The sequence below is a fragment of the Lutjanus erythropterus genome, chromosome 19 (assembly GCF_056507025.1).
Source record: "Lutjanus erythropterus isolate fLutEry1 chromosome 19, fLutEry1.hap2, whole genome shotgun sequence".
Classification (NCBI taxonomy): Eukaryota; Metazoa; Chordata; class Actinopteri; order Lutjaniformes; family Lutjanidae; genus Lutjanus; species Lutjanus erythropterus.
Window position 1 is genome coordinate 7,841,568 of NC_139335.1, and position 18,378 is coordinate 7,859,945.

The following is an 18,378-nucleotide window of genomic DNA, read 5'->3' on the forward strand; positions in this document are numbered from 1 at the left end:
GCTTTGAGTATTAATATTTAAAATATGTGTGATGTGGCCACAGGTGCACATTTATGGCGTGCTCAAAACGCGACACCGCCAACAATGCATCTATAATAGGCGGTTACAGCCCGAGCTTCTCTATGGCAGACGACACTAATTAGCACACAGTTTACATTCACTGTACCACTCTGCCTTCCAACTCTCCTTCCCTCCTCAACCCTCCCCACTCCCTGTCAGTGGAAGGGGCCTCCACACCCCCATCGCATCTCCAGCTCTGTAATTAAAACGCTGTAATCTGGGTGGATCGTCTCTATTTTTAAAAGCCCCCTGTCATCGTGTGGGTAAAGTGACACAAAGGGAGGCATCAAGTGGTGAAAGAGGAGGAGTAGGAGTAGGAGAAGGAGGAAGGAGGGGGGGCGATAGGAGCAACCGCAGCAGCAGGTGATGACCAACTCCGTGAGAGATAAAGAAACTAACAAACTATGTTTAATTGGCAGAGTGGCCTAATGATAATTCTTATCCTGTTATCCATTGCAGCCCACACACTGCACATCAACTCCTTTGGAATAAAAGATAGGGTGTCTTTTTTTTTTTTTCATAGGAACAAAAAGATAAGAGAGAAATGTGCTTCAAATACCAGCAGAAATGTAATCCAGATATCATGTGAGTGTTGAAATCAAATCATCCCTGGACAACTTTAAGAACATAAATTAGACTGCACAGTCACATGCTGATGCTATAATCATAATATGCACTGTAGAAAGTATATTTCAGTAATAGTTGAAGTAATGCAATGTTTTGAACGAGTCTATAGCTATTCTTATTTCTGTAAAAGTGCAGCAGTTATGTTTCTCTTAGTAAGCCATTGTGTGTCTGACGTCAAGATGTCCACGTCTCTTCTTGCTGCCATTTTCTCGTGGTGATTCAGAAAGACAGCAAGTTTAATGGAAGACAAAATTAGATTTTGCGATCAGATAATGTACTATGTTAGAAACGTGGCCTACGTGAATTGGTTTAATTGTGTTTTTTTAAGTTTTTGTGAACTCACTGAACCAACCCAGATTACAAAAATATAAATATACTTAAGTACAGTTTGCTTCTGCCTGGCACCCCGTCTGGTTTATAGGCCACTGACAAGGCCAGATAGCTTTCTGTTCTATCTGATACCAGGTGTGTCCCGGTCTCTTGATGTCTGCCTGGAGGTCCTGTTGCCAGGTGTTCTTGGCCGGCCTCTTTTTTATTCCCTTGAGTGTTCCAAGTCAAAGCTTGTCTGGTGGTATTTGACACTGGTTTTCCTAGTGCGTGCCCAATCAGGCCCAGAGTGGCTAATTTGGAGAAAAGGGAAGATTCCTGGTGGGCCTGGCTGATTGTTGGGCCGCAAGGGGCAGTGACAGGGTCGGCAAACACAATAATTTCATGAATAGATCACGCAGGCAATACTCACAGAAGCCGAGGAGGTTACGACTGGTTACCTGATTGATAACGTAATTGTGTTTGACCTTTGACTCTGACCACATTGAACGCCACCCTGAATTGCACACTGCAGTGAGGGGCACTTGGTCAAAGATACGAGTAGGACACAAAAAAAGACAACATGGAGAATAGAAATAAAAAAAAGGGAGAGCTGGAAAGGCCAGAATAAATTCAGCTAAATGTGCTGTATAATACAGTGGGACCAATAACTGCAAATGGAGCAGCTGAAATGACATTTAATCTACACCCACATGTGTGTCTTTTACTGTTACAAACCATTCATTTATTGTTTATGCAATAATAAATGCAAGGTGGGTTGAGATAAAGGGTAACTCTAATAGTCAAATTTGTTTTAAAAAACAAAGAAAAAAGGGGAGCTGAAAAGGCCAGAAAAAAAGCTGATGCAACCAAATATGCCAGACAGACAGATAAAATCAAGCCTGCAGCTTGAGGGTGGAGGTAAGAACGCCAGAAGTAGATGAGATATTTATGCTTGCTTAGGCTACAGTGCCTGCCAAGTCTTGCATGCAAAATGAAATATAACGTATTACTACAAATCACAAATATGTCCAGTATAATAGGTTATGAACCAAAATGGGCTGGCGTGAGGCATGAAATTCCTGGAGTGAAAATGAGTTCCACCCTGGCCCTGTGCCCAATCCATCTCCATCTTCTTCCTCTACTTTTGTCTGCTGCTGGTGGTTGTTGTGTCCCATCCACAGATCATTATTGCTGATCTTGTCTGGCCAGAGGATATTAAGAATTCTTCTTAGAGAGTTTGTTTCTGTATCCCTTAATGTGCTCAAGACATCTCATAAATAAAAAATGACACGACACATCATCAGGCATTTCTCTCGGATGCAGCGACACAAAATGGTTTTTGAAAAGAAAAACGGATGTGGGAGACGACCCTGCACCAGTAAAAGCTCCAAATCTTATGGTGAGGAAATATAAACCTGAATACATTAAATTTGGATTCATAATGGCAGATAGTAATGCTGAGCCAAAAGCACAGTGTGTTGAATGTGGTGAAATCCTGTCAGACAGCCCAGTTTAGTTGTTCTACTTTTTTTTTTTTTTTGTCATGTTACGTTTTCTTCACACTTATTTGGGAAGGTGATGCTCTGAAAAATTTTGGACAATCAGACAGAGGTCTTAAAGGAAAATTCTGTAATATATTTACTGTAATAAATCATAAGATAACCCTGATATGTCATTAGAGATAAAGGAACCATGATAAGTGGAAATACTACAGCAACACTACAGCTTTATTCCCCCTTTGAAATTTCTATTTCAGGCTGGAATAACTGTTTTTGTGCCCATTTCATTCTTAAATAGAGTCCAAATCAATGCCAAATGTTTACCGCGTGAGTAAGTGTCTGTTTATGAGACTCCATTAGCAATATGTTAATGGAGTCTGGCAGGCAGCCACTGAACTCCAACTCCAGAGTGTCTAATTTCAGAGCAGTGGGCTTTTGTGTTGATGACTGGCTTAACTTTACATTTACAGACAAGATAAACAGCTGATTAACTTACAGTGTAGGACTTCTCATTGTTGTTGTCAATTTACAATGCTGCGTGCATCTTGCACTCCTGCAGCCTGAGCTTCCCTGGGTCTGGGGAGGAGTGAGCACAGGGAAACAGCGAGCTTCAACCATAGACCTTATATTAAATAGGATTTCAACCTGTTTAATAGACTGTTTGTGGCTCCGACTTGCAATTTGAACCGCTGTACTCACTTGTGCATGTGCAGCTACTACATATTTCTCCTTTAAGTTAGAACCACCACCACCCCTCGAGTCCACCAGTGCTTTTTCATAGTCTACAAATTTAACATACAATGAGGACTCAAGAAGTAAGGGCTCAGTTAGTTGCATACCATTACTGCTGCTATAATATAACATATACCAACAAAGGTCTCATTATTCTTATTGATATCATAATAATGATTTTAATCACCCAGAAAAGTAGAGTGAGGTGACACAAGGTCAGGAAACAAACTCACTCTGAGTATCTACAGGTTATTATTAGAACATCTCAGGGACCATATATGCTTATATCAAATCTGTCAAATATGAATGAGACCCTGAAGCTTGCTGACGCTTCAACAGCTCTCTATAGGGACTGGATGGCTGGGGTATGATTAAATTATTTGCACTTCTCAGTAATATTTAATCACACACGCACACACACACACACACACAGAAATGGTCATCAGTGTTGGTTAAAGGATTACCTCATTGCATTAAGGATCATTTATTCATACTCCAGGGGTGGAGAGAGAAGGCCATGCAGAGTTGCCCAGCAGTTCTCTCTGCTTCAAAGCTAACACTATTAACCACATTAGCTGGATGTTCTGCTGAACACATTAAACACAAATAGCATGGCATCACTGAAGAACTTATTATATTCCTTCAAATGTTATCGTATTAGTACGCTTGTTGCGGCCGTTGGTCGACGTATGATGACACGGCAAGATGGCAGATTTGAAATTAAAGCTCTTATCATTACTCTGACTCACTTTCACCTTCCCCCCAATGCGCACAAACCCCTCACACACACACCCCTCTTTTGCCCCTCACCCCCTGCGGCATCAGCTCAAGAACATGGCCATTACCTTTCCCCGTTCCTATGGCAACACCACCCTGCAGCCCTTATGTGGTGGCAGCAGTGTGTGCATGTGTGTGTACACAATCACGTTTGGGTGTGTGTGCGTGTGCATGGCGCGCTGAGGTTTGTTTAGATAATGTCAGCGAAGAGTACAATCAATTTTTTTTTTTTTAAGGTTTAATGTCCTCCTCTTCCTCTCGCTGTCTTTCACTGATAAACATGCACCACTCACAGCCTCAACAAAGACGCCATTAAACAACAGATACTCAAAGTTTTGGAAAATGAGTGCTCACATGTTGCAGCCCAGTCTATGTTTGTGGGTGTGTAATAAGTTTCCGGCTGTGCTGTAATTCTTGCTGATTGATCCCTGCAGCAGGTGATTAGGAAGTCTGATTAGAATAACTGGACGTGGACAGTCAGGCAGGCTCAGAGCTTTCTCATCAGGGGCCAGCGTCACCCTCGAACCCCTCAGGAAAGCAGAAATCTGGCGTCTCCACGAGGGCTGGGAGCTATATTAATTATATTTGGTATATTTGAGTATGAATTAATGTGCGACACAGCAGATGACCATATCGTCAAATTGGAGTTTTCAGTGTTTCCACTGGTCGCTGCTGAGGGGGAGTTACTTTATTTCAGTTCGCCATTAAGTGTGTAAATGAGCTCAGATCGCTGTATAGCAGTCACTGAAAGGCTGTGTGTTGTGTTTGCTGACACAGAAAAGACACGTTTAAAATAATTTAACCCTAATACCACCTTCTTTTTCTTTTATACTGATTCGAAAAATGATCCAATCTGTGACTCAAAACCGTGCTATGATCCAAACCATTTTGTGATCTGTTGCACCCCTGTATTTTACTGCTGTAGATACTTCAGATTTTGTTCATTTTAACTACGTCATACTGTTTGGTCGTTTAATCTACATCAATGCATCATATTATAGAAGATCATCATATGTTTGTGCTATCCAGGAATTTCCAATATGTAATTTTAGAGAAAATGTGTATATCGAGATAAATATTGTGGAATTGCCTAAAAATATTGAAATATTATTTTTAGGCCATATCGCCCAGCCCTAGTCTCCACAGAGGAAATGTTCTGTAATGGTGAATGAAAAAAGTAGAGATGATATCTAGAGACGACGAGAGCACGAACGTGACACAACGCGGCCGAAGTGGAGTGAAGGACAGGCCGGGGGGGGGGGTGGATGTTATTCTCTCTGTGGCGCTCCACTGTCTGGCATGTAGGGACGAGGTACGAAAAGAGCCAGAAAACCAACGTGAGATAAGACTTTGAATATATCTCCTCTCACTCTCCTCTTTTTCCTCTTCTCCCTAAGGAGGAGGGCTGACTGACAGATGCTCCCCACCTCCTCCCCCGGCTGTGGGCAAGCTTTGTATGGTGCCCACCACCAACTCGAGCCAATTAACACGTCTCCATGCACACTCTGAGTTTATTAATACATAATAAACTAGTTAGCCACGGACACTAATTATCTTGCATTCAGACATTTAAATGTAAGTGGTTGGAGGGAGGGAGAGAAGGGTTTGTAATGATACTACAGAACCGTGCACCAGTTTATGGTCAATATAAGTGATTTTCAGTGGAAATCAATGGGATGAGACACCCACCATCCTCTTGAGAGGGCACGGTCATTAGAGAAAAGCATATTAATGCTATTCTCCTTAGACAGAATGAGCTCCTATTCTGCTGGATGTTTGCTTTTTGCTTATTGTGGGCTTGATTAGTCCCATGATGATCGTCTCCATCTAAGGCGGCCAAGCTGGTGTCATTGTGTCTCAGCTCCCTCTCTCTAGTGCTCCTCCCTGTGCGCTGAGTTAATCAGACAAAAACCTGTGCCAAGCTCCCTCCTTCTGTGTTGATCTGACATCCCCAGTGCCGAGCTGTCTCCTCACGCTGACTGGGTCTGCGTGCGTATCCAGATGCAAGATTGACCTGGACGTGATCCTCGCTTAAACACAGAAACCGAAATGAAAGATGGTTTGGTGCGACGTATGACTCGCCATCCCTCATGAGAATTAGATTTAACCTTACTGCCGAAGGCCTGCACAGACAATGAGCCTTTGCAGTATTATGCTCCATCTAAAACTTTCCTTCGGGTTGGAGGCTCATTAGATAATTTAATTTAGGATAGTTTATGATTTCCTCAATGAGAGCTTGAGCACAAGGAGAAGGACATGTCATTCTCAATAGCAGTGAGTCATGGACTGATGTACCTGTTCTGCCTTTTTTCCCCCTCAGTGCATAAAAGCTGCAGTGCAGAATCAGATTGTAGGGCCACCTGTGCTGCTAAAGATCACACTACCACTGGCTCTCTCCCTGTTTGTTTCATTTTATTGCAGACATCTGTTCCTTCTGAATATGATTAAGCTCTTTACACAAAATAGCACATGTGAGAGCTAAACCTGTGAATACTAAGTATTCATTTGCATATTGTTTGTAATGACTCAAACAAAATGGACCTGGCTTTGGATTTAAGAGTCCCACCTTTTACTGTGAGACTGAGTTGCACCAGCAGAGATTAATTTAATCTGAGATAAGAGCTAATCATAGTTTGACAAAACTCCAGATTTAAAAATAAGCAGAGTTCTGTTGCACATTAAAAAAATTATCTTAGTTCAGCAAAGTGATGTAGTAGGATTTAATCAATATGGAGATACCTGGTGATCCAAATAAAATAAAATAAATAAATAACTCTGAGTGCTCATGGGACCTAGTAAGTATTAATGGGGGGGGGGGGGGGGGGGCAACGTTAACTTTCCAGTACTCTTTGTTATCAAAATGTATCCAAACATTGCACTCACGCATTAGCAAGCTAAATAGTTAACAAAGTGTTGTGCCGTTTGCCAACTTGGTGAAAAGTTAGCAAAACTATCAATTGTTTGCCAGCATGCTCACAAGGTAAAACACACATTATATTGTTTTCTGGCTACATAAAAAGTTAACAGTTACTACAAAACATTGCATTGTTCGTTACCCATCCATCAGGATCAAAGTTTAAACTGGACTTTGGTGCAACAGAATCAAATTTAATCTTGGTTTAGAGTAAAAACTAAACTGAGGTTTACAGAGACTTTTAAAGTTTGGTGCAACATAATTTAAAATTAAACCATTATTTAATTGGGTATAAAAAACTTATCTTTGTTGGTGGAACCCAGAAAATTGTAAAAACCACTCTTCCTTGAGATTAAAGTAGCATTTTGTGCTTTTAAAAACACACAAATGAATTAAGTGTCCTCATAGGAAGAAGAAGAAGTTAATAAGAAGGAGGATAATTAATTTCTTTTAACTATAAAGTTTTTTTGTTGTTCCCTCTTTTCACTTGCAAATTTCTTTTCCTTTTATGTCTCAGAGCCACATTTAGACTAATTTATTTATTTTTAAAAGCACTAAACACTGGGGGTATTATCAACACTTTATTGTTTCTTTTTTATCTCCTCAGTTTCTCCATTATTGCACGACAACACGTGTTTCTATGAATTGAAGAGCACTGCTGGTTCATAGTGTCTGAAAAAGAGAAGTTTCTGACAGCGCAGACAGACAGAAAACATCAGGAGAGGAAAGGACAGAACTGCTGGAGTGAGAACACACTGACATACTGGCAGGCGAAGTTCGGGACTGGGTAGGTAAAAAAGCACAGTGACACATCACATCACTGAAATACTGAAAATGTCTTGGGGTTATAGCTGACAGCTCAGTATTATTATGAAATCAACAACAGTCACATTGGCAAATGATGCTCACATTCACGCAGAGAATATGTGCAGCATAGAAACACATTTGTGAGTGTGAAATGATGTAGGTGTATTATTTCGTGGATGGTTTGAAATGTGCTAATTGAGTTAAGTGTTTATGCGTGTGTATGCATATTGGTGTGTGTGCGTAATCGCCAACTTTTCAACTTCATGGTGTTGTGGGTATAATGGAAAGAATGAGGCAATTTTGTTGTTTGTTGCTCATTTGCCTGCACATAATAGATTTATTTAAAATTTCATGAATTTGAATGGAAGGACTATTGGTTCCCTGCTGAATTGGATGCGGCACAATTTGCCCGGGGTGATGTGGAGGAAAGGTGTGTGTTTGTACGTATGTGTGTGCATTTGTGTGTGTATGCCTGTATGTTTCCAGTGATTTATTTTTAGTGTTTTTGGAAATTCCACCAGTTTCAGTGGGTTTAACACAGTGAGAGAATAGAATTCCATTAAGAAAGTAATGCATCTTGCAAACAACTTTACCAGGTTCTGTTCAAGTGAAGTAAAAGCAAAATATATGATGTGAATGTAGATGCCAGGCGGGTGTACTTGGGATGCCAACGGATAGCAGAGATGGAGACTCGAGTCTGCAGACTTGGGACTTGACTTGAACTCAAGATTTGGGACTGGTGAACAACCTGTCTTTTATATTAACATTAAGGAAATGATGAGCTGATGTCATTCACTCCTTTACTGTCAAGTGTAACCTTTCGGATAAATGCAGAATCTGCGGGGGCTGGATGAACCACTTCAAACTTTATCGAGCACCTAAAATGCCCTCGGATAGATGACTCACTTTGTACGTGAATGTGAAAATGAATATTAGTGTCTATGGATCGTTAGCCAACATTTTTAGCTCAGCATCAGCTATCTTATGTTATCTTACTTGCTTGATTACAGTAATGTTCGCTGAAAAGATGATGAAAGTTAAAAAAGATGAGTGAGTACACAGAGTGCTGATTTGCCATGACTAAAATAATCTAATCTTTGCCAGCTTTTCATGGAGGAATTACGGCAGCTTCTCGGTCTTCTCCTGCTTTTTCATTCACTTTTATCTCTGGGATGTCTCAGTTTCTCTGTGTCTCAGTCTGTACTGAGTGTTTTTGTAATTCATACCAGGTGATTCAGTTGTGCACTCTCCCTCCTGCCTGTTGGTGCATGGAGAGCTGCCTTTTTTTCCCTACTCTGTTCTTTACTACACTGTTACAGTGTGTAACCTTCATCTGCGCTTTCTCAGTGAAGTAGGCTTCATTTGTTGCCAGCCTGCATCCCTTCATGGAGAAAAAAAACAGAACGCAGCTGCAGTGTCCAAGGATGGCAAAGATCGGAGTGTGATTTACGCTGGTGTTGCCAGTGATATGCCTTATCAACAAGTGTTGTAGAGGGGAAAGGATGCCAAGAGCTAATTCTGCATGTTACACCATTGAGAGCTACCGTGACTAAACACTTTGAAAAACACTTTGGGGAAGAAGAATAAGCCGAAAGTCAAACTAGCCAGGACAGACAAGCTAGCTCTGATCACTAACTGCTGAACAGCACAACCAACGTCGCTGTCCCTTGTGACGTTGGACTTTTTATCATCCGGAAAGAGACAAAACAAGCAAGACCCAACAGCATCAGTGTCTAACTTTAGACTGTGGAAAGAGGAAGTCACTTACATGACTTTTGGCAGGTTGAACATCTTGGCTAGCAAGCAGTCTGGAGTGCACAAGCTGGATTTGACTGCCGGCGTTGGTCACAAAGTAACACATTACGGTAATTCCACTTCTTTTGGCAGTAACTAGACATTTCTCTCGAATAATAATGCAAATTTGTCTCACCTGAAAATAGTAAGACTGCAGAGGCAGCATACAACCTATTCCCTGATCTATGATCTAATGACATTTTTGGGAGAACTAAGAACTAACTAAGAACTCTGACTAATTTCTAAATTTCAGTAACTTGCCCATCACTGCCACTGCTCACCATGCACCCACTGCTGGACTGCTCTCACAAATGAAAGCGACATCACAACCACCTGTGTGTATTTCATCAGTGCTGAAATAAGCCTCTCTGCCTGCTGGAGGGTGTCTGATGAACCTCACTGAGAAGCTTACTAGTGGAGACATGGGGACAATAGCTGTCTCTTTTATTTTATGTCATTTTATGTTTTTTCTAAAAAAAAAAAAAAAAAAAAAATGAATCGGCTGGTTAGCAGTAAATGGTTGGTGTCCCTGATAAACTTTCAACCCAAGGTGAGACCTTTTACCAAATCATACACTTTCTACTGTGTGTGTGCATGTGTGTGTGTGTGTGTGTGTGTGTGCGTGCGTGTGTGTGTGCGCCTGGACCAAAAGGCAGAGAAAGAAAAGTGTTTACATCCACTCACTCTGTGTGAGATATGAGATGCCGTTTCCATCCCTCAACTTCATCACATGAATTGTTATTGCCTCCTCCTTTGAATGCAACACATCCCATTAGAAACAGATTGAATGGGGCTGAGAAAGGCCACTTCATCCTTGTGGGACCTGCGTCAGCATAGAAAACAGATCTTTTGTGTATGTTGCCCTCCAATCAAAAATACTAAGGGAATTAAAAATGGCTTCCTGCACAGTGTCGCCTACGCTGACAAAACTGTATTGTGTCAAACTTTTCCGGTGAAAAACGAAGAATTACAAGAGACCCTCACTATATGATATATTAGGTATTTCCACTCAAAACCAAGCTTCCTGTGAGAGCTATCTTTATTAGAGTTAAGTGCTGAATGCCACTGCTGGTTTAATCACCATTATTTCTGTCATGAATTCATGGCCAGCGCATGGTTCATTATTTTCTGTGAGGTCTCCATTGTAAAAGGTCAGTGGTGACGCTTCCTGACAAGAAAATGTGCAGTCGCTCTGTGGAGAGAGAGCTGGAAACACACCAAACCTGCACAACTATGCACATGTTGATTAGGGCGAGGGGTTAACATGTTAACGTGTTGTTCCTGCACTGCCGCTCCAACATTCGGTTATTAATATCCTCTTCATACACTTATTATAATTAACCACATCCCAACCTTTGCGGTGCAGTCTGACTCACCATTACAACAACTCCTTGTCAAGCAGTCAAACTTGTAGACCCATAACAGTTCACGCTTCCCTCTCAAAATGATTATTGCAGATCATTCAGTTGGTGAAGAGGAGCACCGTAATGATCCGTCCATGTGTCCACAATCTGCTGTGGACACATGGATGATGTTCCATGCTAACTCTTTAGCATATGCTCAGTGGTAGTGGGCGACTCATAGTGCCTGAGAGTGAGAAAATAAGTACTTAAAGTGGATCTCAGGCAAGATGGTGAGTAATTTTAATTGACTTTCAGCCAAGTCAAGAGCAGAGACTTTTGTATAAGAAAGTGACAATTCTTGCACAGAAGCTCAATGCTCAATGCAGCAGCTCATATACAGAAACAGGGGCTTCCTAGCAAATTCTTGATCATGATATTCTATTTTTTGACTGCAGAGGTTTCCTAAATGCATTCATCTGCAGCGATTCTGCATTAACAATGCATGATGCAATGATCAATGTCAATGGTAATAATAAGGAGGCAAAGTCCTTCCTCTTCTGGTGTGCTGTATGGATCCATACTAATTCTTATTCCTGCATACCAAATAGCATGATAGTATGGTTATCGTAATGCACAGACAGTCTGTTATACATGTTTCTATGGTTGTAAGCTTGCTGAAATATCCGTGAGTGACAATCACCGATCACTGTTGTTTTTAGTCAATACAAATGCAACTTAAGTTGAAATATGAAATATGCTAATTTGAGAGTTTCTTCTTCTGTAAGTTAACTTTAAAGCAAGTGATCTTGCTCACGTTTTTCACCTTGTTTATGGGCATCAGGAGGCTGATGTCTCCATTGTGCCCAGTCAGTTGCTTGTCCTACCGTTCCAGCAGATGTGTGTGCACCAATTCAAAGGTCTGGAACAAGGCATACAGCAGGCAAGGGAGGTGCTAGAAACTTCAGGCACCCTGATAACAGGAAAACAACACACATCTATATAGGTTACCATGTTCCAGGGTCTCTGTCAGCTGTGGGGAGGGAGAGGTCCCATTCCCAATAGCAAAAATGACAGTAGCAGATAGAGCTGTCACAATACGTAGCATATGTCAATTCATCTATAACTTTGTTTTATTGTGGGCTTTGTCTTCTTTTTGGTGAGTGAATTAGATTCAAAATACGAGAGTAAGGAGGTGGAGATAGATACACCTAATGCATACTGACACGGCAACCAGATGAACTGATACAGTATGTTTAAGAGCTGCTGAATTACATACAAAATATATTCCTAGGTATATTATTAACATGGTATCAATATTTTATTTTTTTAATATCATGGTTATCACCAGTGACACCTGTAGCAGAGGGCTTTTATTTTGACAAACTGCTTGCCTGAGAGCTTTTCTGCATTATAAACCATTATATTTTGAATTGTCACCTAGCAACTGAAATTTGTGTTTTTCTTTTGATTGATGCATAAAGGGCGCAAATTGATACAGTTTTTTTTAAATGCAGGGAATGAAGTGTTTGACACTCAAAATGTCTTGGAGGAGGACCTCTGCTTAATGTGTCCACCCCAGTGTTGAAACGGCACATATGCCTTTTCAGTCAGACCCTGCAAACCTGTTTTCTAAACACGGTGCCTAAACTTACCCCGACTCTGTATAAGTCTGACTCTGTTGAGGCAATATCTGACTGGACCTTTTTATTTAAGTTTCTGTATGTTACTAACTAAAATGTTAACTCTGCTCTACAAAAATATCATGCATGCTTCTCTGTGTCTTCTGTGTATTTTCTCTGATGATTACATTGCAGGCTTTGGAAGAAAAGGTGAGGCTTACATGGACTTACATTTCTTCATAGCAGTTATCTTCCCCAGAAATGATTGCATTTACATGGTAGATAATTTAACCTGACCTCTTAACCTCCTCTGAATCTTGTAAATATGATTTATATTTGCGTGAAATTACAGAAGTCTTGTCCATACAAATTATTTGTGTCCTGGTTAAAAAGAAAATATGATATTCAGGCTTTAAACTTTGCTTTCTGTAAGTGTGAATAACCTTTTATCATTATGCTCTGAAAAATTAAATATAATACACAATAATATACTTCACATGTGGGCTGCAGTAGTTACCATATCAGCACACTGTATGTCTCTTATGCATGCATGCATGCCGTGCGTCGTGAGATTGTTTGTGGAGTTGCTCTCAATCGTTAAAGTCTAATTATCTAATAAGTTTTATTTATTCATGTTGTTTTTCTGGGGAACTTTTGGTTGAGGTCAGAACTTGCTGGTCTGCTGCACATCAGTGTCCGATGTGTGCATGGTGAATGGGCACATGTGTGGATGCATGGGTGTGTTTGTAAAGATTCATCCACCCCAGCTCTCCTAACAAGTACTGAAATAATAATGAGAACATCGGTTGCTTCTGAGTGGGGCACATGAGAGAGAAGGAGGAGAGGGTACAGATATAAATAGAGAAGAAATAGAAGTGAAATTGAACCAAAATGCTGAGCTAGATACAATGGACACCTAATATCAGACACCTAGAATGAAACTGTCTGAGGGGGTTTCTGTCTGTCTGAAATAGAAATACTTGGGAAAGGTTTTTTTTTCTTGAGAAAGGAAAGATGTATGTGTAGCGTGCAGACAGACACTGAGGGGCAGGAGGGGGAGTAATGATATCTTAAAGCACAATGACAGGTGGATGTCCCTGTATGTCCTCTTTGTGTGAAATTCATCTGAAGCTGCAGCGAGGTATTACAGGTCCCTTCACTGTTAGCTCAACCGCATTAAAGCTCTCTTCCTGATGGCACAAAAGAAGATGAACATGAACCTCTCTGGATGCCATACTTAAACTCTTGAGGCGCAGTGGGGGCTGCTGGGAAGTTTAGTCAGAGTGAGTCTCAGTGTTTCTTGATTGCAGTTCATCACTCTTTAAAGAGATCCAGTTAAATTCTGTGAAGTCAATATCAGCTTGGTTTGTTCTCTAAACCATGTGTATTCACCAGGGGCCCTGTGACCCCTAGAGTATTAAAATAATGGACTAAAAAAACTACCCATGAATCCTTGTGCAGTCATAAATAATTGTGTGGCATCTATCCATAACTGTGAACTAGTATTGATGTATTATTTTTATTATACAAAATGGCCAATTAGCTGTATTATTATCCCAAGTGTACAGACACTCTTGTGAGCCACAGTGGATAATTTTGCAACTTTAGGAGCTCCGAACTTCCATCCACCTCAGAGACCACCTGCAAAATTTCAGAGAGTAAGGCTAACTCGGCTAACATTAGCCGTACTACAGCTGCTACTGACTCACCGGTAAACGTAAAATGCAATATACAGTATGTAGTATGGGGTTCTCTGCTCCGTCTCTCTATCAGATAAGGGGTCCACGGCCTGAAAAACATTGAAGACCCCTGCTCTACAGTTTAAAACTGATTGCTCAAATTATTTAATTGTGATAAAATGGGGAAAAAATGTCTTTTTGAAATGTTTTTATTAATCTGAACTTTACTGAGTTTTTATACTAAGAATTATTAAGTTCTGTTAACAATGCAATGCAATCAGAGGAGTGAATGAAAATTCTGAGTTGCATTTACTTAAAATATTTGAATCAGCTTAATCAGTCATTTTTAATTTCACTGTAATCAAAGAGTACATGTAACACTAATACCAAATATTTAAGCTCTGATAACCTCCAATTTATAAACTCAACAACTTGTGGCAACTGACTGCCTTAAGTTTCTGAGTACTGCTAAGTTATAGAGGTTTACAGTGTATGATGGATAACTGAACTGTCCTCTCATCGCCTCTCTATGTGTCACAAATGCCACGCTGCTTTAACTGAGCACTCAAGTGTGATTGTGCCATGTGATCTTACTGCTTCAAAATGTATATGTTCATTTTAAGCTACAACTAATGTAAAATATCTTTTTCTGTGCACTTTCTTTAACGTTTCAAAAAATGATCCTATTAAATTTAAAGGTGGACCTACTATAGTATGTTAATGAATTCACTTAATGATCTCATCTTGCGCATAAATAAAGATCTCATCTGATTAGATGTGAAGGGAGAGGTGGATCAAAGAACATTTCACAGTTCTAATTTGATTTTAAAATTTTGAAGTTAACTAGTGCATGTTTCTTTACAGATTGGTGTAGCAATGATTCAGAAAGAAAAATATCTCTGCAAACATAATTTTCTGAAATCTAAACTGTCAAAATAGATTCAGATATAGAGCAATGTTGAAATGATGTATCATGTTAATTAAAAGATGACAAAACTTATAGTCATTTCAGTGTTTTAATTGCATGCTGCAATTTCAAGTTTTTTTTTTCGGTACAAAATGATTCATGCAGCATCAGTGATTTCAAAAGTGCAAAACGGGTCCAAAAATCACTTTACAGATCAATTAGCGAGCATGCCAAACAGGACCAGAATCACCCCATAAAGCTGTGACGGAGTTCATTGAAAAAACGTGCAAGATTTCAGTATTCAGAGTGTATTTACGAAACAAGACCGAGAAAAATACTTTTTACTTTTGTATAGAGAATACCCACATATCCACCACGTCCACATAGTATACACTGGCAGACGTGGAACTATAAGAATTCACAATCATGCTTTTTGACAAGTTTAAAAACATTCACTAACAATCATTTCCAAATTTACAAAAAAAGAAAAACACCTAAACAAAAAATGAGGTAACAGCTTGTAAACATTTTCGTCACTTTGTTCAAGTTGGCAACATTAAATTCACTCAAAAGATTCAACGGATCGGCCCACGTGTAAACAACTGCCCGTGTTTTACGCACAAACTTTACGCACAAACATTGGTCGCTGGACTACTTTCCTGTAGTCGTTTTTCGGAAGGAAATGTGAAGTTTTTGCATATCTTTCCTCACTCGGACACACAGGCAACGTCTTTGAGACGTACATGCAGGTGCCGATCTTGACCTGTGGTAAGAAACGTGTCCTCATCTCCGTTCCAGCTCTCCACACTACCTGGTCTCCATGCTCTAGCTGAGCCCGATCATGACCGTCTCCACGTCTTTGGAGGGTCTCCGGTCCTTCACCAGGAAGTTAATCATGCTCTCCGACTTAATCATCAAGTTGCACCCGAGGAAAAATATACCAAACACGACAGTGAGCGACAACACGCACAGCACCGCGATCTGCACCACACGCATGACGAAGAGTTTGCGCTCATCTTGCACCAGCACCAGGGACCCTCCGCCGTCGCCGGTCACCACGTTGTCAGTGCCATTGTTGGAGTATGTCGCCAGAGTCCCGGCGAGGGTCTGACTGCTGTTAAACAGCGCGTCCTGGGTCACGTCGAAGAAGGAGACGTTCATTGTTCCTCGCGGGTAACAGGGAAATAGGCACGCGTCTCTACTTGGCAGGCACACAGTCTCTCCACTAAATCTGGACTCCAAGCAACAGTTTGCGTCATGTGACTGTCCAAACAAAAAGAAAAGGAAGAAAACAAAAAAATTAAAACGCTTTTTAAAGTCCAGACCTGCAGGCAAACATCGAGTCCGTGCGTAACGACCACATCCACATCACCACTGGACTGTTGCTAAATAGCGTCGCATCAAGTGCAGCCAAAAAAGTAAGTTTCTTAAATTCAAAGTCCACGTTTTTCTGACTTTTGGTGAGTCTTCTTAGGCAGTACGGAATGTGCGAAACGTGTTTCCCCTCGGTGTAATAAGAGATAGTCCCTTTGCGCCTGTGCTCGCCTGCGAGCGCTTCTTTTGTGCCAAGTCTCTGGTGCGTTTTAAAGTGATGATGAGTTCCCAGTGGAACACACCACCACCCCTCACCAGGGGAGGTAGTCAGATGGCCACAGATAAAGTGCAGCTCCTCTGATGTACAAAAAAATCTCACTTTGAACAAGTCTTAATCTGGCATTCAGTCTGATTATTACTCTTATCTTACAATGTCCTTCATGTCTTAATAATTGCCACTGAAGTAAAGTGAGATCTGTCTGATAAGAACATTAGATCCACACTTTACTCTCTTTTTTGTTTATTTTGGGTAGTGTAGAAATTAAAAGGGCTGCAAATGTTGTGCGTTTGAGCAACTGAAAACAACAACAGCTGATTAATTGATTAATCGTTATTAAGTAATAAGATACAAAATGCACACTTTTAACTCTTTTGATTACTGTTTCCCCCCATTTTCTTTATTTCTCATATTTTTTCATTTATAAAGTTTCTTTATTCAACAAATGGCTCTGCTAGACAAAACAGAAGAGACATGATTTCTGTCATTTCTATCGATTATTGCATTTTTAACCAGTTACATTCTTAACAGCAATTATTCAATAAATGATTAATCATTAACATCCCTATTAGGGAGCAAAGATGCTTCCTAAAAACATCCTTCAACAAGTCAAAGCATTTCAAACAAGTGATGGTCTCTGTAAGTCTCTCAATTTAAGACAATTATTTTTCAAGAACAAGTGAGGCTAAATGACTCATAAACATGGATATTTTGAAGCGTGCTCTTCTGAAACCAAAGCAGCACTCATTTATGCACATCAGCACCAGAGAGCGTCGCCAATATTGATTCAGACATACATTAACTTTAACAGCTTTTCATGAATTGATGAAAAATCATTTAAAGCCTGAAAACATTCAGTTCAATCAGAATCAAAATGAGTAGCAGATTATCATCTGCTTCTTTGGGAGGTATTTATAGAGTTTAATGCCCGTTGCTGAGGAAACTGCCACTGTAACTTAGGGGCCTCAAGAGAGAGAGACCAATATAGGCACAGCGAGCTATAACTTAGAAATGAAGACATGAATTAATAAACTCTAATTGAACCATGGCAAATATTTATCAGAAATATTGGCTCCCCTGTGTTAACTGTGCCTGCTGTTCCCTCTGTGAGGCAGCGACTGAAATGAAAGCCCTGAACAGCAGACAGCTCGCTCTTTTTATTGGAATAACTTATTCAAATATCACTTTATCTTTTAAGTGTGTAACTATTGCAGCTGTCAGGGACACCAACTTACTAAGGTGGAGGTGAAACCCCAGCAGTAATCTAATCTGTACAGAAATATGAGCTTTGGGAAAGCGTGTTTTTGTGCAAAAATACTGTTTAATGAATTAACTGAAGACTGAAGTTTCAGATCATCATAATTGATATTTATTTTCTGTCTGTATGGAGCTAATGTCATTCTCTCTCACCCTCACCTCTTTCTGCATCCATAATGTGAGGTTTCTGTATCAACAGGCTGCGATGTTTTGTATATTAATTCATAGAGTGCCATAATGTATTGTTCCCCTTTGAATACCTTTTGATTTGTTATTGGTTTAACAGTTTACATTACCCAGCATCGTGTCTCTAAACTGGGGGTCTCAAGCTACAGGCCAAGGGGCCATTTCTGGCCCCCTGTCCACCGCCGTCCAGCCCGCAACATTATGTAAAAAATATAATTATAATCTGGCCTGCAAAATATTTTTATGCCAATTTTAAAACTACCCCTCAATTGAATAC

At 40.3% G+C, this 18,378-nt stretch overlaps 1 protein-coding gene across 1 annotated transcript; it reads right to left on the bottom strand.

Moving 5' to 3' along the window:
* Nucleotides 1–15,419: 15,419 nt before the first annotated feature.
* Nucleotides 15,420–16,449, bottom strand: rprml (reprimo-like). The gene has a single exon (XM_084744354.1). The coding sequence runs from the start codon at nucleotides 16,226–16,228 to the stop codon at nucleotides 15,893–15,895; it is 336 nt and encodes a 111-aa protein (XP_084600480.1). The 5' UTR covers nucleotides 16,229–16,449; the 3' UTR covers nucleotides 15,420–15,892.
* Between the last annotated feature and the right edge of the window lie 1,929 nt (nucleotides 16,450–18,378).